Below are 22,740 nucleotides of genomic sequence, written 5' to 3' on the forward strand. Positions count from 1 at the left end.
CACAAAGGTTCTGTAAATATGAACATTTATTAGAGTGTACGATTTTAATAATTCTTTTCAACCTCATTTCAAAGGTTTCAAGTCTCAATGCAAAGCAACCCTGGTTGAACAAAGGATAAAAACTGGAAAACATATTAGAATTGCTCTACAACACTGTTAAAAACAGTGAAAAGTATATGCATCACAGTGAGTTATTAGTAAAACATTGAGAATGCACAAAGGTCCATTTCAGGATTCTTGTTTTTTTTTCTCTCAATGGCACACATAAACATTAACTTTTGACATAAACCGTAGCTGACCAACAGAAAACCAAAAAACTATTGCCCATGAAATTTGTTGTAATGCCAGTAAAATGCAAACTAGCATATGCAAATAGGGTTGTTTCTATTAACTGTAGTGTTTCTCACATCTAATGTTAAGGAGAGTCCTGACATAGTAGCTATAGCACACAATGTGTAAACATAACCGCCATATTGCGCCGTTTCCCCACTTTTTTCTTTTTGATCCGTGCAAAAATAGAAACCGACTAAATGTACAAATCAGCAATGGGGCTAAATATGTTTTTTAAGAAAATAACAGCACTAAACTATTTTCTGAATAAGAAAAGGTAAGAGAAAAGTATGAAAATAGTGTTCTTGCTTCGAGTCATTTAAGACTCGCTCATCTTGTTCTTTAGAGTCTGCGTTCATTTAAAGAATGACAAAGAAAAATAAAATAAACAAAAGACCCAAAAACATTCAACTCTACAATTCAAGACAACTTGATGTAAAATTGCACATGAAACCAGAAGAGGGAAATAAAACCTTTACAGGAGATGCATGACAAACCTTTACAGATTAAATGAGGTATTGCACAGATTAATACAAAAAAGCATAAAGGCAACAGAAATGTACAGCAAATCGGTCGTCCATTTACATTACAACTTTATAAGATTTAGAATGTCAAGAGCAATGTAGTGCCTTAATTCCTTTGGCCAGCCCTGGTCATCATTCATCCCACTCATCTTCATCCTCAAAATCTTCTGCGTCATCATCATCATCATCTACAAAACCAAGGATTGAATGTTAAGTTTTCTGCTTTTTAATCAAGTAAGACATCTATTACAATCCTAAAAGCTTTATGTAGTTGTCGTAAAGCTTGTGTCGGCACTCGGCACATACCTGAAGAGTGGATCGCTTTGCTCCTCTTCTGCATGATCTCCATCAGCGCCCCCACGATCCCAGGTGAGGGGGCAGCAGTGGGCAGAGCAGAGTCTGTAGTGTCCTGTACCTGAAAAGGTCACATGATTAGAACGGCTTTATTCACCTGCATGCAGCTCTCATGATGGAATGGGGTTATAAAAAAAAAACAATGGCTAAAATAGAGTTATTTTCTTAGTACAACTGAAGTTGTACTAAGAGATGGTAATATTGCAGCACAAAAATTATTTAAATTGAAGTAGTAATGGCAATGCATGTCACTGATTGATTAACAAGTTCCAGGGATTTTTTGCTAAAAATCTCTAGTATTTTTCTGGTCAATGAATATAATTGCTAATATAATAAAACATTTGGACTTTCACTATATAATATCATGTTATTTACATAATAATTCAATTATTTCTACTTACTATACTAGGTGTTCGAAAGTTTGGGGTCAGTAGATTAATAAAAAAAAAACATCTCTTCTGTTCATCAAGGCTGAGTTTGTTTAATTGAATTAATTGAAAATACAGTAAAAACTGTAATATTGTGAATATTTATATATATATATATATATATATATATATATATATATATTTATACTTTCAAATTTAGCAGATTCAGCTGAATTATCAGCATCGTTACTGCAGTCTTCATTGTCACATGATCTTTCAGAAATCTAATATGAGCACTTGTTGCTCAACATTTTATTATTATTTCTTAAGAAATAATGTTTTTATAAATGTTTGAAGAGGTGAACAAGTTGTGTTTCTTTATGTTTTTGTGAAAACTGTGATAAAACAGCATTTATTCAAAATTAGAATCTTTTGTAGCATTTTAACTGTCACGTTTGATCTATTGATGGCATAAAAGTATTCATTAAATAAAAAATAAAAAACCTTACTGACCACAAACTGTTAAACAGTAGTCTTCATGCATGCATATATAAAATGTATGGACAACTGTGTCAGGAACTGTTTGATTTAGGGATTTGTATTCTTAATATGATGATTATCCATCACAACAATATTTCCCCTCCCAAACATTTTCTGTCATTGGTTTAAAAGCACTGTACTTACATTCTTAAGCTGAATGCCCTGTCGTATTTGGTCTAAGAGTGAGTCACGGCCACCACCGGACGCGGGCAGCTTGTTGTTTTGGTCCACTTTCTTCAGCGGCGCCCCTTCTCGAATTTGGTTCAGGAGTGCAGATTTACCCCCCGGCGCCTCCCCTAAATCCCCGTCCGGTAGTGGAGGAGGAGCGAGAGGAGGGGGTCCCGGAGGAGGTGGCGGTGGCGGTGCTCCGCCCACTGAAGGAGGAGGAGGAGGTGGAGGGGCCGGAGGAGACAGGGAGGCAGGCTGGGGTGTAGGAGGTGGTGGGGGAGCCGATCCAGGCCCTCTGCTGGGGGGAGGAGGTGGAGGTGCGCTCATACCTGGTCGGAAGGGTGGAGGTGGTGGAGGAGCGGAGGTGGGACCTCTGGATGGTGGCGGCGGAGGCGGCGCTCCTCGGCCTCTGGAGGGAGGTGGGGGAGGAGGAGCCGAGTTTTGAGGAGGTGGTGGTCCTCTAGATGGTGGAGGTGGAGGTGCTATAGAAAGATGGAGTAGAAAGTTAAAAACTTTCACTTTTGGTCACTTTTGATCAATTTAATGTGTCCTTGATCAAAAATGTGATTTTTTTTTTTTATACAAATATATTGTTTAGTTGTATTACAGTTACTTGTTTGTGCTTGAGTTACAGTGATAGATTTTTGCCATATTTCCTGCCCATACCTTTCCTTGTCCCACAACTCACTAATGCAGGCAATCACTTCAAAGTCAAACCCAACTTAGAAAGAAAAGTTTAACGCCAGGGTTCTTGAATTGGTCACAGGATGGAGCAAGCATGCAGCTGTGTTCATTCACAGCTGAACTTATTCCAGCAAACCAGTGCTTATTCAAATACTGACTCTGAATCAGTTTAAGACTGAGAAAATCTCATATGTGAGCCGCGAGTAAAACATAAGAGATGTTCTTCCAACATCTGAGCAGAGCTGGAGGGTTGATCTTGTAAACTGACTTCTGCAATGAAGAGGCTTATTTTCAATTTATTTTCAATTCAGCTTGTCTTGAACAAATAGGGACCATTGCGGATCTGGAGGTCTAGTCTTAACTCCAACTCTGGTTTGGACTTAAGGTGCTACAAATATGAACCATAAAGACACACACAACATCAGCCCACAGCAGACTTTCAGTAATGGATGCAAGGCTTCTGATTGGGCCACTGCAGTGCCTATTTGATTGTTGGTTCATTTTATCACTGCAGACTCATGCAAAAGGGTGAAAGAAACCTACCACAATACCTCAGGGGTCCTGAAGGGCAAATTATTTAAACATTACTTCATTATAGTACAACATAAGATAAGGTCTGCTTAGCTCAGTTCTAATACTTTGAGCGTTCAAACAGCCAATAATTGCACGCAAACTCTTGTCTCACCTTGTCTTCGAAGTTCGTTTCTGACAGCCTCTACTCCTCCTCTCTGCTCAATGAATTCGTAGATGTCTTTAGACGTCTCTATGTCTTTGAGCTGGGCATCAGAAATGCCACACATGTCAAACAGGTTCTTTAGATCTGGGTCCAAATTATTCAACTGAGAAAAGACAAACAAAAGTATAACGTGAGAGGACAGAATCTGGATACATCACTTCTGCTGCAGTATTCCTCATTTGTAATGTTCCATGCTTTTGTAGCAACAGTGTATTCCCAGAAATAACCAAATTTATCTATTTTCTTAAATCACTGAAAATCTAATACATTTATTTGTGTGTTAAAAAAAAAAAAGTTCTTATGCTGAACAAATGCCACTCAATTTGATCATGTATTATACATTGCAATGAGATTCAGACATCTTTCAAACATAGCATTTAAGACTTTTGGTGGTACGATATTTTGGAATACTCTTAAACCGCAGAAACAGATGAGTGTGCCGCTTAGCTTTGGGCTTAATAATTCTTTCCTCTGATAATGAAAAATTGCTCCGGCAGACATCCTACCAGAGCAATCACACCATAACCCCTAATAAATCCCCTTTATGTAATCTCTCATTCAGGGGAGTTCAAATTAGAAACTGGAGCAACAGATCCAATACACACTCGTGAACACAACGCGTGAAATATGATCCTTGTTTTTGGGAGAATGATTGTTTTGGATTATAAAGAAACAGCCCCTCCAATTACATTGTGTAAGAGATGACTAGCAATTGTGAATCATATCCTGATGTGACCTCTGAACCGGAAAATGCTGAAAACATGTAAATAAAGTGGACATGCATTCAATGTAAACATGTAGTGGCAAAAATACTCACATCAAAGCCTGTGTTGGGATCCCAGCCGACATGCGCTACATGCCTGAAAAAAACAAACAAAAAAACATTTTAATAAAGAAATACGAAGCAAACGGCTTAGAAACTGTAAATGCATTGAGCAAATAAAAATAAAACTGATTAAAGTACATCAATAAACAGGTTTAAGGAAGTCTCATCCGACTTTAACATGATTCCAGGAATACAACGGCCAGATGATCCACGTCTGGGATACATTACATGGGATTAAAAACAAGTGTCCATCTGATTATACTTTGCATCACAACACACTAAGCGAACGTCCAGGAATCTAACAGGAACTGTGATTTGATATAGCAGCTTTAGTGTTTAGTGCGTAAGGAAGTGTATGCAGCACCTGGTCAAAGCTAACGGTGCTAGAAAGGGAAACGTGAAACCAAGTCGCTCTGAACATAAAAGCAAACTCACTGGAAATTGCTTGGGGTCCCGATTTCATTTTTGGATAGTTTCTTCTTTTTGTTGTTCTTGCCTTTGCCTTTGTCTTTTTTGTTAAAGTTGCTGTGGATGTTAAAGTTGTTCATTTGAGTGTTATTTGGATAACGCTGGTTGATGATTTCAGGGTTCTTTATGTCCACCGTAGCCATCGGAAGTATTGGTCCTGAAGGTCCTGAAGGTGCCGAAGGTGCTGATGGTGCCGATGGTGCTGAAACTGTCACAATCAAACTCATTTAATTAATTATGCATTAATTGATATGATAAAACAATTTGGAAGCTTGTTTCTGACATTGTGTGTATGTATACTCTATGTAAAAAGCACACAGTTCATAAGTTTATATCTCCTAATTCTTGCAATTTTGAGGGGAAAAAAAAGAAAGAAGAAAACTCGCAAAAAAGTCAGAATTCTGAGAAGTTAAAAGTTTGGAGAAAAAAATAGAAAATGTAAGATGAATTCGTAAAAAAACAATCTCAGAATTCTGAGATGTAAACTCAATTCACAGAATAAAAGTCAATTGCAAGAGTTGGGGGAAAAAACAGATTTAACCTCATTCTTCATAGAAAAAAAAGGCAGAATTATGGGATGTTAACTAAAAATATCGAGAAAAAAGTCAATTGGAAAAATGCAAACTCATCATTTAAAGAAAAAAGCAAGAATTGTGAGATTTAAACTAAATTTGTGTGTATATATATATATATATATATATATATATATATATATATATATATATATATAAAGTACGAATTGTGATAAAGAAATGTATTAATTCTGTGTTTATATATTAGTGCAAATTGAGAGATAAAAAAATTCGCAATTGTTTTTAAATTGTTTTCTTCCATGGCAGAAACAGGCTTCCATAATCAAACACTTTTCAAATACACTGAACACAAGAAACTGCATCAAGACTAAACCGGCCAATAAAGCACCTCGTCCAACCATTTAAAAGTCTTCCGAGACACTATATGAAGCATCTCAGGCCACGACCTACCTGCATCCTCGCGCTCGACACCGTAAGCGGGCGAGAGTAAAAACGACGGGCTACAGCGTCCGCTAATGTCTCCACCCCCTAAACCCAAGTTCAGGAGGATTTTACCCATCACCACACAGGTGCGCTCGCTGTGCCGCAGGTTAGCCGCGGGGTCTGAGAACGAACCATACAGCTCGTCCTGCGGGAGTACGAGGCACAGCAGGGGAGCCAGGCAACTAGGGATGGGCATTCGATTAAATTTTCGTAGTCGATCGTCGGGAGAATTAACGATCGACTATCGATTAATCATTAATATTTTTATAGCTAATATAATTAATTATTAAATTTTTATAATTCAAAAATGCAATGAATACAAAAACACAGCGTGTTTTTCCACGGTGAGACCTTTATTACAAGATCAACTTGTGGCAGACAGTTACGTTCCGGCAAACCGAACATATAGCCTATGCGCGTGCATATGCGGTGCTATAAAGCAGCGGAACCTGCAGCTGCGAGCCGGCATTCTTAAACAGAGACCTCATTCGTTCCAAAATAATAATAATCAAAGTATCATGTTAAACAATAACTTAAAAAAAAACATAATACTTAGATCTGACAGGTTTTGTCAAAATGTAACTCAAAACTTTCCAAGCCAGAAAAAAAGATTTTAGCCTTCCTAACAATAAGGCTAACTTAACAAATTATGCTATTTAAACCTCGTGAAAAATAACTAACTTTAGTAACTAGCATACAACTTCTGCACGAGTCTACTGATTTTTGTTTAGAAATAGAAGCATGTTGACATGATCTGGGGTCAGACGCGACCGCAACCTGGTGACCGTCAGTCCAGCCGCCGAAAACACCCGCTCTGAGGGAACTGACGTTGCCGGGATGCACAGGTACCTCCGCGCTAACTTGGCCAGCCCGGGGAACCTTATTCCGTTCACTTTCCACCAGTCTGTAGGTGTGCAATTCAGGGGTGGGGGAGTCTCCCTCAGAAAATTCTTAAGTTCTGCTTCGATGCCAGCCTCGCATTGAGTGGTATAGTGATCCCCAAGGAGTTGTGCCATAGCAGATGACTGGGAGGTCGCGACTTCAGTGTTTGCGCTCCCCTCGTCCATGTCAGAGAACGCAGCCTCGTCTCCCCCAGCCTGTTGGATAGCCGCCCTATCGGTTCCCACCGCCTCTCCCAGTTCAACCAGTTTCACATTAGCAGCCAGTCTCTGTGTTGGTGTAAGAAAGCCCAGGTGTTTGTGACGAGGGTCCAGCATTGATGAGATCATGGGGGCGAATGACACAAGCTCACCAGACTCAATCTGTATAAATATATGATGGGGAATCAACGTTGTATTTTTTTATTGTTTATTTTATGAATTAAAATAAATATTAAAATGAATATTTTTATGGAGTAACAGTTTTATTATTTGAGGGGCTTACTGCTTAAATATAAAAAGGTAACATGCAGATAACAGGAAAGTATCCATGTACTTATGTATATGTAAACTAAGACAAACAGTTTAGCTTACATTCATTCGTTGGATGAGAGATGAACGCACTTTTGTCTTGAATTCGATGAGTCTGGGCCCGTCTCCTTCACTACGCATGAGGTGGATATTGATGAGGCCGAAGGTGATGGGATAAGTGTTCGAGATGGAGACGTCTTTCTCTGCAGACATAACCGTGGTGGCACATTTAAGTGCTGACAGCACGGGCTGTGTGTCCTCCATCAGCTGCCAGTACTCATCCTTCAACTCCAGGATCCTGGCATCTTGAAGCTTGGTCACGGTTCGGTCCGACAGCACAGCAACAACAGCCCACCGCTGCTCCACCAGCCGATCAAACATCTCGCACACGGAGTTCCACCGTGTTTTACACGACTGGGTAAGCCGGTGAGTTGCGAGGCCCATTTGCTCCTGTTTCTTTTGCAGTGCTTTGGTTGCTGTAGTGCTGTGATTAAAGTGGCTAACGAGTTTACTAGCCGCTGATATTACCCGATAAAGATACAGTGCAAATCCGTCATTTATGGCCAACTGGAGGGTGTGTGCAAAGCAGGCAACGGAAATCCAGGGCACTCTGGTGGGACTGTTGGCAGCTACAATATTGGCCGCGTTGTCATGAACGCACGCAATAACTCGGCCTTGAAGTCCCCACTGCTCTACAGCTCCATTAATTTTCTCAGCGAGGTGGTCAGCTGTATGCCGGCCTGGCAGGCTTTCTGTGAGCAGGACCGCTGAGTTCATTTGCCAGTCATCACTGATATAGTGGCAGGTTATGGTGATGTAGCTCTCAGCTGTTAAAGCGGTCCAGCAGTCTGTAGTTAGAGCAACTCTCTCAGCTTTGCTCAGTTCTATTAACAGCTGCTGCTTTCGTTCTTCATAGTGAGTTTCTACCAATCTGGTGATGGTACGTCGTGATGGAATTTGATATGCTGGTTCCAATAAATGTATCAGTTCTTGAAAACCATTGCCCTCAACAATACTTAAGGGCAGAATATCCATCTCAATGAACTTGCAGATCCCTTGGGTAATTTTCTCTGCTCGTTGTGCATCACAGCTCCGAGTCCGTGCTAACGCCGACTTGATGCTAGGTTGAGACTGAGAGCAGGATGCACCGCCACCGACATTAACAAGTGACGGATGCACTTTGTTTAAGTGGTACATCATTTGAGTCGTGGCCGTGTTGTACTTATACACGGCATCGCAATGTTTGCAGTGAACTGTTTCGTTTTTTAAATCAAAATGGTCCCACGCCACACTTCGCCGTGACCTCTTCATGATTATTCTTTTGAAATCAAAACGGAAGATCACAGATAACCGCGTAGGGTGTCAAATATTGCACCCTGGTGGTAAAATATTTAATTGCTGCCACACAGTGAAATTCATTTAATTAATTCAAGACTCACACTACGCAACGCAGCCTGCGTTAGATTAAAAAAAATGCATTAGATTAATCGATAACAAATTAACGTGATCGAAGAAATTCTTAACGATCAATTATCGATCGTCGATTAATCATGCCCATCCCTACAGGCAACCTCCCAAATCCGAAGCCCCATCAAGTATTTCATCAGTCGGTGCGGACAAAAAAGTGGTGCAGAACATCATCTCTGAACACATGTGAATGTCGACGACGCAGGTCTGGTTCAGGCTGCTTTTGCTTTTCTCTGCCAGGATTTGAAGCCATAAAGAACCGCCTCTTTTTAATCCCAGCAAATTATACACAACCTCTGGATTTAACATAACCGTTAAAGCCAGCAATAAGCTGCCGCAAATCTCCTGGGTTCTTCTAAGCACTGTGTGATAAGGACACACTATAATTCTACACCAATGAGAAACCCTCCACGCAGACAGGGGGCGCTAAATCACCTGAGACGGATGTCAATACCGGGTAACTGTAAGTGGCACAAAATCACGAGAAGGAAAAACGCTGACTAACTACTACATTCATATAACCAGCAGAGAAAATCCTCTCAGATTAACTAAAAGTCTAATATTTGTATTGTTGCACATCCACAGACACCAAAATAGTCTTGTTTCGTTAAAAAAGCAGACATTTGAAGTCAAAATTCAGTCGATCTGCTTTTCTATGGCTGATTTGGTGAAACCTCATGCTACTTTAAAGTTTCAGCATTGCTTGTCTATAGGATGGAAATGACTCAGGGGCCAGATTTTCCGGTATAGCTGGATTTTTTTCCTTTGGGGTGGATGGTAAACTGGCGAAATGGACCGTAAACATATGTTAATTGGGTCGGTAGTTGACAGCCCCTTGGGGCCTTACAATTAAAAGACCATCACCACTGTGAAGACAAGCCCTGGTCATATTTCAGCCCATAGTAAAAAATAAATAAAAAAAAGTCGGTAGAATAATAATGTTTAAAGTTTAGTCTAGAAAGAATTAACATTCATGTAATTCACCAGTAAACAACCTACCATTGGGTGGGTCACGTCTTTTTTCTGCAAGACACAATAAAGAGAACCATTACTACTGAATTCAGCACTGCGCAATATTAAATGTGAGGTTTATTAGTGAGAGAGCAAGAAGCTGAGATTTGAGATCAATCTAGTGCTGTAGGAATGATCAGAGAAGCGGTCTGTTTATTATAAGTCGGAAATGTATGGGAAAAGAATCAAATATAAAATCCTCTTCTTGTCCTGGGGAAAGTTGCCGAGTCAGCCAACACAAAGAGTGGTTAAAGAGCGGAGTTAATAAGAAGCAGACCTACACAATCAGACATCAAAGAGCAAGACGTGGCACAAACAGAAACGGTCTGAGGAGCCTTCGTTAGTTAGGAAGGAAATCCTGGGAAAGAGTGACAGAAGTAGATAAAGAGGGAACGACTGAATCATGTCAGAAGAAAACCAGATGATGTTTCTCCAGCAGAATACACAGAGACCCAGCTCTGTTATGAAGTGAAGGACAGAAACAAGCGGATATGCTGTTGCACTTACCAGTTTTCCTCCCTCTTTTATTCAGAATTTCATTGACTGAAGACTTGAATCGCCTGGCTTCCTCCTCACTGGCAAAATTGAGACCGATCTGGCACGTCTAAGGACAAACACACATTAAAGATGCTTTATATACACTCCAAAAAGACAAGAAATCATAAATCAAAACATAGATGGATCTAGAAGAGTTATTTAAACAGGAAAACCCTTCAACTTAAATCTTTAAAAATTAACACAAAACGGCATTTGCAACTAATTTGACTTTGAATGCATCACATTTTAGAGTAAAAGTTTGGATTTACATTTTTCTAGTATACAGTATAAAGTGCATGGATGAATCATGCATCCTAAGACCAAAGCAAACTAATTACATTTCACGTTTACTTTAATTTTAACTCCAGCTTTATCATTCTGTGTCCATGATGGCACATCGGCCTAAACATACAGCTTATAGCTTGGAAAAACACAAAGGGCATGATCTGTACACTTACATCTCCTGCAAATGTGATAAAGTACGGCCGGGAGCAGCTGAATGAAAAGTTGTTGTAGAGCTCTTGATCAAACAACTGTCTTCCCTCCTGTCAAAGCAAAAAAAGAAACTCTTTACTTAACACTAAGACACTAACTTGATATTAACGTAGATTGTATTTATATATCGTTTTTAATTTATTCATAGAATGAATAAAATAGTATAAAAATTATATAAAAAAAATCCTAAGTAAATCATAATTTTTTTTAATAAAACAAAAAATCTAAATACAATGCATGATAATTAAAGTTATTAATAAAATCAACTTATTTTTTTACGTATGACCAAATTTAGTCTATTTATATTTATTCATTATATGAAAAAATTAAACAATATATATGAATAACAAATAAATGATTGTAATTAATAAAAACATTTGAAAGTTAAAGAATCTATTTTATTTATATAATTTAATAAGATAACATACAAAACATACACTGGAATATAAATAAAACAATATATAAATTATTAACATTAAAATACTAAAGGATATATTTTATTTATATTTTTAACAAAATAAATACCATAAAATACATTTGAATAGAAATAAAATAATATAAAAATAAAACTGCTATATTCTTAATAAAAGTTAATGTTATTGTGCTAAACCATGTCTGGCTCAATGAAAAGTGCCCAGATGTGTCTGTTGACTTACCTTCATATCAAACACCTTGATAAAGTAAGATTTCTGAGCGCCGTCTTTCACCACACAGGCCACCCCACAGCACTTCTTCACCCACGACGAGTTTCTGTCTGCTCCATAGACCTGCACCACGGCTGAACACAAACTCTGCAGGAACAGAAAACAAACGGCAGAATTCAAACAAATCTGTCAGTCAAACTGCATGCTGCAGCTGTTTATGTAGCTCACATTAACCCACGGTGAAAACAGATGCTGCTTAGGTATGAGTTCACATGATGCATGTCCAAAAGCAAACATTGGTAATCTTTGCATAATTGGTGCATGTGCTGTAAAGTGGTCGATTTTAAAGAAATGCCTTCAGAATGCCACAAACTGTGGCGTTCAACAGCTCTGGACATAGAGCGGTCACTCTGTAGAGGACATCATCATAGCAAACACCTCAGGACGCCTTTCACAGTCTCCTCACGAAGCTGCCGGTCACAACGCCAGTGAACGAGACACGCTCTCCAACTAATCAAGAGGAACACGCCGCATTATACACATTGTGACCACAGACGAACCTCTTGGCGAAAGAGCATAGCTATATAATCATAGATCATTTTAAATATTACACAGAATGAGAGAATTAAATCCAGCATGCATATGTAATACAAAAGGACCAAGTTCTACAAAGTCTACAAGCAAAGGCTTTTTCTAAATGGAATAAAATGTAAAAAAAAAAAAAAAAAAAAAAAAGGTAATTGCTTTCACACTTTTCTTCTCAGAATTGTGAGAATTGTGTAACAAACTTAGAATTACAAAACATAAAATCAGAATTCAGAGAAAAAATGTAAAGTTGCAATGACCTTTTATTTATTTTTTTTTCCACGATGGAAAGAAGCTTCCATAGAATGCCCGTTTTTGCAGTTTAGTTTTAATTAAAAGTTCTGGACAGACACTAAAAAGCGAAAGTCGAAATCCTACTTTTCTCAATATGTAGCCTTTGCGGAAAAACAAGGATACACCCGAGTTGAAACAACGCATGCATCTAATTAAACGGCTGAGTTTACAAATCAACCGTCTGACCTGAGATGAACCAGAACAGAAGAGCCAGTCAATATTGAGCGAAGAGCCACAAAGGACTGTTAAAGCTACTCCTAAAAACTGCGTTCGTGACATGTGATGTAATCGCAAACTTCCGGGCAGCACTTTTAAGTGAATGGCTGCACTATGCATGAAGACGTCCTCGCCAAACAGCCACTTTCGGGAATTAATGATCAGCATCCATTCTGAGGATGGGCCAGATGATTTACATAAGAGAGCGGACCAGCAAAGCCAGACGGCCCTGCCAGGATCCCGGTCAGGAATGCAGCCACGCCACACGTCTGAACAACCCACTGAAGTGCAGGTCTTTGAGTTACAGACACACTCGAAGCTTCCATTAACAACAAGAGAAAAGCCAGAGGAGCAGGATCTCTCACACACACACACACACAGCGAGAGGGGCTTCTGCACTCTCATTGGCTGAATGAAGCGGCCGTCTATTATCAGTTCATTTCAGTCATTACTCAAAGTCAGGCGCATCCATCCGAACCCGAGCGTGCGCGACATTGTCTCGCAGCGTATCTCTCATTATTAGCTGCAGACCTCTGGATGAAATCTGGTGACGTGATGTACATGTACTCAACACTCGTGCATGCACTCGGATGACATCAGAGGAAAGAGCCACTGTTTGCTGCGAATCCTGCTATTGTTTGGAGAGAAAGAACTCCTTTTATTCAGCAAGGAGGTGTTAAATTCACATTAAAAGACATTTAAAATGTTACTAAATATTCTTACTTCCAAGAAATCCTTTTATTATTTTTTTACTTAAGAATCTTGATTAAAAAAAATGTATCCACAAAAAATATTAAGGAACATTAATAAGAAGAAATTTATCTTGAGCAACAAATCAGCATGTTAGGATGAGTTCTGAAGGAACATGTGACAAGTAATGATGCTAAAAATTCAGCTTTGCGTCACAGGAATAAAATGACATTTTATAATACATTAAAACAGAAAAAAAGTTCCTTTAGTTTGGAATACTTTTTCACAATATTTCTGTTTTTATTTATTTTTGATCAAAGAAATGCAGACTCGGTGAGCAGAAGAGTTTCAAACATATACATATCAAATTGAAAATAATTATATATAGAACAAATAAAATACAAATAAATTGTAATAAAATATTTTTAAATAACTACATCATTATAAATCAACTCCATAAACGACTACATAATTCCCACATATAAATTTGTATTGCTTTACATTTTACAATAACTCTAAAATGCAAAAAAGAACAGAAAAAAAAGTAGAAAAAAAGATTAGTAGTACTACAATAATTAAATAATAAATTATATTTAACTATACAGATAAATTCAGTCTCAATAAATAAATATTTTTTTATATAGCTGTCATTATACTTAAGGGAGGGGTTAATTAGTCATGCAACAAAAAACCCTAAACTCCCAAAACAATCTTATTTATGGAATTTTTCACATTTATTATGATACGACAGATCAGAGCTGACAGAATGTGGGAGAGAGATACCCTGACCTTGCTATCATGCATTACACACTCAAGAAGTAGCTTTCCTCACAGTTCAAACAACCAAAAACAACAGAAACCCGGCCAGCAGGAACTACCTGAGAGGATAGACTGGTTCTCCAACCCCTACATTCACATGCAGGAGAACCACATACTGCCAGCAACAGCAGAAAATCACTGAGGCCCCCCGGACCACATCCTCACAAATGTGCAATCCTGTCTAAAACTACTGCAGCTAAAGCTCCCTAACTAGCAAACCCGCTGGCAGGATACTAACAAGAAAATGACAAGATTTAAAGTCACAAACTCATGGTTCTGTGATTCACAGCAGTTGAATCCTCAGAGAGATGTGAAGAACACACCCACTGCAGTCATGCCACAACACGCCACTGGAATATATATATAAAAAAAAAGACTTACAAAATAAATATTTCACCAGGTGACGAAGCCTTTGGGATGCATTAAGATAGTAAACATATGAGAAGCAGCGTCATCAACCAACGCCGCCAGGAATGTGAGGCATTCAAGGACTTGTGTCATGCAAGAGAAACTCTGAATTTTGCGCGACAAGTCCGACAACTAAAACCTAGATCCTGTTTCGCACAGAGAAACGAGGCTCTTTGGAAACCAGTGTGCCCTCGTGTGAAAAGGGAAGCTACCTGAAGAACAAAATCTGATTAAACTGATGATTAACAAAACAATAAGGGAACGTGTCTGTAGTGCACTAAAAACTTGAGTGACCTATCGTTGCATAATAATAAGGTGCAACTTGAAATGAATAAGGGTCAAACAGTTTTTAAGCATTAAAAAATTTAAGTTTAATATAGCATACATTATACATTATGTGTCCTATTTATTTTTATTTTCATTAGTATTATTCATTCATTATTATTTTTTTATAATTTAGAATACAATAAAATGTATTGGCACTTTTTTTACTTAATATTTAAATAAGTAAAATTGTCAGAATGTTTCATTTTTAGATTTTTCTTCCCCATTTATGTTTTATTTTTTACATATGTTAAGCTGAATGACAGTGGAACATTACTTCATACATTTTCATAAACGATGACAGTAGACACTTTGCTTGCATTTAATATGCTTTTATGTATATAAAATCACTTTGGTAATTGCAATTGATGAAGACACCCAAATGGGACGCCTCATCTTTGACACATTAACATATGAATTATCAGGGCTTATTTTGCATAGTGTATAGTTATTTTGAGATTGTTAATTAATGTTACCAAGGTGGACATTTTGCCTAGAGTTAGTTCTAAAACATATTAATATTAAACAGTAAATGTGTGTATAATTAGATAAATGTGCATAAAAATTAAGCCATTTCAGCCAATGCTCAATGTTGTTTTTTCGTTTTCTCAGTGGCTCCTACCAATCTTGAATGTCTGGTTAAACTGTCACGAATGTAGCCCAATATTCAAGATTGGTAGGAGCAAATGAGAAAAAATAAATAAATGAATAAAAAAAACCTTGAGCATTGCCTTTTATGTGCAATTTTATGCACATTTATCTAATTTTACATAATATTTATTGAAAAATATTAGTAGATTCACATTTTTAGTTATGAAAACCTGGTTTACTATCATTGCACATGAAGTAGATTTGGAAATGAAAAGGTCAGTGTCTCGTATTGGAAACCAGGGCTATTTTCTGTGAATCCGAGAGGTCAGAGGAGGAGGAAGAGTTTTATGAGGCGCTGTCAGGTGACAGGATTCATCTGTCAATAAATCACACTGTGAGAGGAACATAATTGCATGTGCAAATATGATTAAAACACCTGATCAAGTTCACCTATTTTTAATTATAAGATGAACTATTGATGCAAAGCCACACGACTCATTTATATGGCTTGATACGCAAACATGTATAGGTGTCATTATGTTTCAAGAAGGAGTTCATCATATTTGCCTCGAAAAGTGTCACACCTGAAACTCTGAAATCATTCGTGATAAAGAAACACATTGTTACACAGATGCGCGTGTTAAACTTTGATGATTTGTCAACTGGATACAGTTTGTGTCTATATTCTGTAAATTGATTATCCAAGTGTCACATTCATTAGTAACACCGTATCGAGTCGATAACATCCCGCAGCGTGATTGAACACTACCTGACAAAGAAATCAAGCAAATGCGTGAGAACTTACGGTGCATTTCTTTTCCAGATGGCTGAAGAGCACTTCGTTTTCTTGAGGAGTGAGAAGAATGGAGCCACTATTGATCGCAGGCCTCTTAATTGAAGGAGGACCGCTCATTTTTGACAATCCGACGGTGTGAACTTGTGATCAGGAAGTGTTTAACAGAAAATATGTGTTCATTGATCTCTAATCACCGGAGGCTCTCATAATCAGACCTGTGTGTCTCGGCCGGGGGTGGGTTGAGAGAAGTCTTGTGTCCTAGAAATAAAACGCGATCCTCGTTCGGTTATCCAATGTCGTCTTGAGACTCTAAACTTTCATCTGAACTCCTGTGCACCGAGCTTTCGATCCAACATGGCAGTGCCACCGTTGCGCATGACAGTGAGACGCGGCGAACTTACAAATCCTACTACGGCGAAAGCGTAGCTTATGAATATTAATGACGCGCCGTGGCGTGCGATAAGTTGCCGTAGCTGATTGGCTCAGAGCGGGCTTTGGTAGCGATCGTTAATCGCGAGGGCGTGGCTGTTGAATATTACATGAGTTACGTGACCAGACGCTCCGGTAAGGTTACCAGGCAACGTTAGCATGAGCTAAGAAATAACTATGAGCTAAGCCTTCTCTATAGTAGCATACAGGTCGCGTTTAGTTTACTTACAACGTAGAAAAAAGTATTTTAAATTATTTTAACATTGGTTATTAGACAGATGTAGCCTTATAAATCGCAATCGAGGAATATTTGAGAATGATAAAGCAGTTTCACATAGGAATGTCGAGTGGGCGGAGTCATGACGTGGAGTCAAGTGGGGGATTTTTTTTAATTGTTAGTTATTTTATAAATATTTTTAGCACTACAATAATAAGCTTGGAAGCAAGCCTTCCTGTACAAATAACAACAGTGCAGAATAAAAAAAAATTAATGTCAAGAGGAAATAACCCATAACAATAAAGCCAACTTTAATCAGAGGAGGAATGTGTACCAAACCAACAAAATAACAATGGTCCCTGATTAAAAATAGCACTTGACCTTCTTTTTGCCCCTTGTACTATTTAAGAGCGTTGGCCTTTTTATTGGTGTAGTCCGCAACAAAAGGTGGATATGTCTTATAATTTGGAATATATTAAACATTTAAAACAATAATGAAGCTGCGTTCAAATTGACATGTTAATAAGCCTGAGTCTGTTATTTCATCTTAAGTAATATGTTGATGTCAACAGGCTGCATGATGAGTGAATTCAAGAGTATACAGAAATTCCTCTGCTATGTAGTTTGTGTGTAAGGGCTGATGTGGTGAAATATTTGCTGCTGACAACCCTTTTGAGTTATTCCAGTCCCGGCTTGAAGTAAGTCACTCCCAAACATGGTTGAGCTGTGAGGTAAATAGAAACCTGAAAAACCAGTCAGATGAGAGAGAGAGAGAGTCACTGGGTCACTTTTAATAGTCATTTAGCTATTAAAAGCAGTAGTAGTAGCAGTAGAGGCAGTAGTTTTTCTGGGTCTGTGGCAGACCCTAGAACCATTTGGCCTACAAAAAAACTAAAAACTAAAAAATGAAAAATAAAACTACACCAGCAGGTCTAACTGATGACAGCACTACCTACTGGTCAAAATAATACGCTAATAAAAATCTACTCATGATCTCATATTCTGTGACCAGACAAATCCACTCAGGCTTGAATCACTTTTTTACGAACTTACTATTGTATATTAAATGTGATATAAAAAAATACAGTTTAAATAAAAAAAATAAAAACAAAGAAACTCAAAAGTAATGTAATACACAGCCAGTGAGTCATGTTTTCATGATGTGAGGGAATCAAACTGCATGCAATTACCATTTCTTGTAAACACACCTAAGACATTGACATTTGTCACACAGAGGATGATCAGAAATCATATGCGTGTTGCATGTGTCCATAGCTCTCTTAACCTTTCACACACATCTGCTCACTTTTGAATTCAGGTTTCCCGTGCAACTTTCCGCTGCACTATTTTTGTCTCTTTGAGTTCGTACCTTCGAATGTTTCCTCGTGCTATTTGAGGCCTGATTGTGGGGCGAGTATACTATTTGCTCTATAGTGTTACGCTGACAACCGTAACTTTGCCACAGAAAGCTGAATGTGCTCATCTGAATTACTGCAGCATTAGATTATGCTTACGAAGAGCAGATGGTAGCTACCGTCCAGCGCATGCACACATTAAGCACACAGATGTTCATGCCGCTTTCAAGTGGCAATTTTATTTTGTGAGCAGCAATAATTGCTACTATAACCTGAAAATTAAACCTGACATGTAAGTCATAATCATAAGAAGAAGAAAAAAAAAATTACTTTGGACATTTTCAACTTTAAGGATCATAATTTTATCTTTTTATCTAAAATTTTTAAGTAGTATGACATAATTATGACTTGTATCAATTCATTTTTTGACTTTTTATCTCAAAATTTCTCATAATTTCTATCTTTATTTCTTATAATTGACTTATGATACTTCAGTCACTGTTTTTACTCCAGAAGTGGACGTCTTTGTCACTATTATTATAAGTTTAAACATTAACAGCCTTTACTATTAGGACATGGTTGCAAAATATGCTTGAAAGAGCACTGGGAATTTACACTGATGTCAAAATATGCATTGCACATGGATTGTTGTATTATTTAGTATGAATCACAGAAGAAGAAATGTAGTGCAATACTGTTTAGCCAAACCCACCAGACTCATTAACATAACTATAAAACGGGAGTATACTGTGTTAACATTGAGCCCAAAATCACACATCAGTCCTGAAATGAGAACGAAGACAGCATCAGTACGGCCTTCTCAGATTCAACTGGTCCTGTGGGGTTAAAAAGGTGAATAAGGAAGTAGCTTGATTTTTTTCCCTGCACAGCGCAGCAGCAGATCTCTGAGGGAGTTATGTCACGTTGTGCTGCTCTGGTGAGAGCTTCTACTGTAATTCATAAAATAAAACAAAAAATAAGAGAGAGAGAAAGAGAGAGAGGGAGACAAAGTAATAACAACAAGAGACTTTGTGCTTTTTCGATAGGTGTAGGGCTGTGTTTCTAGACTGTTTGACAAGAGGAGAACATGCATATGAATCAGAGAGCAGCTGGGTGTTTGCCTGAAAACACTGGCCTTAGGACACACACACACACACACACACACACACACACAAACAGCTGGACTATAAGCATGAACACAGGCCGGGGAGGAAGTAACGCATCAAGAGAAATCCCATTATGGCCACACAACAAAGCTTATTGATTCTAACAAAAAAAAATTATAATAGCAAGAAAGATAGAGACCAGTGACATGGTACATGGCCAAGTACATAAGCTCATTTACATAAGTACATAACACACAAGAAAAAAAAAAACTTTTGTTAATCATAATTCTGACATAAGTAATAACTGTGACATAGAAATCATAATTATGAGATAAAAATCAAAATTCTTATATAAACACAATTATGAGATAGAAAGTAATTATGACATAAAATTCTAAATTATGAAGTCAATATGTTTAACATTATAATTATCTTTAATTTGATAAAAAAATCATTATTATGGGATTAAAAAGTCATTATGACATGAGTCAAAATTTTGATGTCAAAATGTTATGACATAAAGAGTTGAAAATGAAAATAAAAAGTCAAAATCATGACATTAAGCCATAATTATGAGATAAAAGTCCAATTTTAGACTAGTTGAACATTTTAGGTCATAATAATGCTTTTATCTCATAATTTGACTGTATGTCATATTCAATATTTTGTGTCAACTTCTACTCATGTTATATTTATGACTTTATCTCATAATTGTCATAATTATAAGCAGTTTCATTATGTGGCAGGAATGGGCTTCCATATGAAAACATGAGACATGATGGAGGGAAACCTTTTGGGAGAAACATCTTTAAAAGAGGCTTAAGAACTTCATTAAGCTTTATCACGAGCATCTGAACAATGAAATGTGATCTGCCATTCAGACCTGGCCAAACATCAGCACTAAAGCAGACTGTCCTCTCAGTAAGGATGTCTAGCATCCTATTTCAGAAGCTGAAGCAAAGCAGGGTGTGGTGCACATGATCTCTCACCGCCGCCAGTGTAAATAAACACTGATGTCACATCCTAAAAATCAGCATAGTGTTTCTGGAGAATCTGGCAGCTGAACTTTATTCTGCACAGCTGACAGCATCAGCACTGGCTAAATATTGACTTAAGGATGTCAGCACTGTACGGCAAGCAAATGTATTTCCTCAGTATTTGTTTGACCTCGTTTCTCGCTTTAGCAGCAAAATCACACTCAGGCTGTGATGTTCTTTATGTCCTCTGGGCGGCAGTGGACACCTTATCATATGGCAAACGTGAACACCAAAGCGCTAACAACATAATATTCAACAAGTTCGTAAGAAATGCTTACGAAAAATGCGTGATGTTTAGGTCTATTATGGAATAACCTCTGTGCTGAATTTTAAAGTTTAGGGTTGGTGTTTTGAAATGAGCAATAGAAAACATGTCTAGAAAGGGACGTTTCCTCTGTTTTGCATAATACACAAATACACCCAAATACATAAGGTGTGGCGTCCTCTTATGGTAAATATGAATTGTTAGACACATTGCGTGATGCTAATTACGTCATCATGACCTCCGCGAGAGTAGGCCTGTTTATGAGACTTTCTGTCAAGGTTTTCTGCCCAGACAAAAACAGAAGAAAACCAAGCAAGCAAAACAGATGCATACTCACTCAATGAAGTCTCGTTACCTATTTTTTGCAGAATTGCAACTAGGGTACAACAAGGTAGACTAGGTATATGATGATGGTTATGTAGGCGTGTTATTCAAGAGTTTTATTCTGTTGTTAGACTTTCATTTATTACTTTTAATGTTTTATAATAAAAAATATTTTAACAATTTTAATATATGAAATATTTGATACATTTTAAGTTCCTTTTTTAAGTTTTTGTAATTTTGTATTTAATATTATTCCAAATATGTATAAGTAGTTCTTAAGTTTTAGTTTTTATTGTGAGTTTATTTAGTTTCTTTTATTATTATAATTTGTATTATTTATTAACAAACGGTAAAAAATTAAAAATAAATGTAGCCTTGGCAAGTCGCTGAAATATTTAAATATTATTTCAAAATAATGATTTGAAATACATTCAATATATAAATATGGCTTGGTGATAATACATCATTTTCAAGTTTAAGTCCATCGAGTTCTTAATAAAAAGAGACCATACTTTAAGATCTTTTAATACATTGCATCATCATAGTTATTTCATACATCATTTTGTTATGCTGTTTACTGTATCTATTTATGTTCTACATTAGATCATTTGCTCACTAAACACTAAAACACAAGCCTTGGAGAGCTCAGCTGATGTGTCGGATCAGTGTGACGTCACTGTAGGTGTTTGAGAAGAGCATATGGGTCAAGAGCTGGGGTTACAGACACATTATTGTGAGCATGACAGGGGATTCAGTTTCAGGATGTAAAATCACACTATTGTTTGTCCTCACCTTGTGCAGGTTTTCAGGAGCTGCTGAGCACTGTCTGTCGGTGAGAGCGCTGCGCTGGGGGCCGCGCGAGCCATGTGTTGGGGGGGGGGGGGATTGCAGTGCTGATTACAGAGACAAGCCAATGAACCTTAATCAGTCAACAATTATACTGCTCTCCGAAAGTGCATTTGGATAATTAGTGCTATCTATCTATCTATCTATCTATCTATCTATCTATCTATCTATCTATCTATCTATCTATCTATCTATCTATCTATCTATCTATCTATCTATCTATCTATTAGTACTGTCGAATGATTAATCATGATTACTAGCATCCAAAATAAAAGTTTTTGTTTACATAATATATGTGTGTGTACTGTGTATATTAATTATGTATATTTAAAAACACAGACATGCATATATATATATTTAAGAAAAATGTGACATTTATATATTAAAAATATTTATATGATAAGCTGATCACCTCTTTCTTCACCTCTACTAATTATTTTAAATTCTGTATTATTATATACATTTTGAATTAGCTTTTATTTTATATATTCAAATATTATTGTAATTTGTTTTTAAAAAAATTTGCCGTTAGATATCAGAAGTGCTGTAGCAACTGCATAATAATGTGCTAATAAGCACTTAGCAGTTGCCCATGCATCCACTTGCATTATCATATGCATGCTTTATCTGATCTGATGAGTTCTCTTCCTCTTTCTCAACCAGACTTCCTTTGAGCCTGTCTCCGTGCATCTCGACAGCATTATTAACTTCTACGTGGTCGCAACTTCCTGTGCACGGCGTGAGAAACAGCGACAGCTCAGACAACTAGACCTCAATCTCAGTGCGGCCAGCTTCAGCATTCAGAGATGGAAGTGATGACCAGAGCTTTTTCATGCCTGTGAACCACAGTCTCTCACCATC

At 37.5% G+C, this 22,740-nt stretch overlaps 1 protein-coding gene across 3 annotated transcripts; it reads right to left on the reverse strand.

Moving 5' to 3' along the window:
• Positions 1-8: 8 nt before the first annotated feature.
• LOC113064450 (neural Wiskott-Aldrich syndrome protein-like) lies at positions 9-16,722 on the reverse strand. 3 transcript variants are annotated; one of them, XM_026235310.1, is made up of 11 exons: positions 16,310-16,717; positions 11,590-11,724; positions 10,897-10,983; positions 10,409-10,505; positions 9,890-9,913; positions 4,966-5,206; positions 4,522-4,564; positions 3,654-3,807; positions 2,261-2,766; positions 1,161-1,269; positions 9-1,042 (listed from the first exon to the last, which is right to left on the reverse strand). In XM_026235310.1, the coding sequence occupies exons 1-11, from the start codon at positions 16,415-16,417 to the stop codon at positions 987-989; spliced, it is 1,560 nt and encodes a 519-aa protein (XP_026091095.1). In that variant the 5' UTR covers positions 16,418-16,717; the 3' UTR covers positions 9-986. The 3 variants fall into 3 exon arrangements, with proteins under 3 accessions (XP_026091095.1, XP_026091113.1, XP_026091104.1); XM_026235328.1 differs by lacking the exon at positions 16,310-16,717 and adding an exon at positions 14,563-14,681; XM_026235319.1 differs by lacking the exon at positions 9,890-9,913 and having other exon boundaries at positions 16,310-16,722.
• Positions 16,723-22,740: the final 6,018 nt, after the last annotated feature.

The sequence above is a fragment of the Carassius auratus genome, chromosome 4, assembly GCF_003368295.1.
Source record: "Carassius auratus strain Wakin chromosome 4, ASM336829v1, whole genome shotgun sequence".
In the NCBI taxonomy this organism is placed as follows: Eukaryota; Metazoa; Chordata; class Actinopteri; order Cypriniformes; family Cyprinidae; genus Carassius; species Carassius auratus.

Excerpts from the sequence above, each read along its gene's own strand:
- LOC113064450 (XM_026235310.1), bottom strand. The coding sequence starts at position 16,417 with ATGAGCGGTCCTCCTTCAATTAAGAGGCCTGCGATCAATAGTGGCTCC. Across the intron at positions 11,725-16,309 it reads ATCTGGAAAAGAAATGCACC|AGTTTGTGTTCAGCCGTGGT; the intron begins GTAAGTTCTCAC and ends CTGTTCCTGCAG. Across the intron at positions 10,506-10,896 it reads TTATCACATTTGCAGGAGAT|ACGTGCCAGATCGGTCTCAA; the intron begins GTAAGTGTACAG and ends GTTTGTCCTTAG.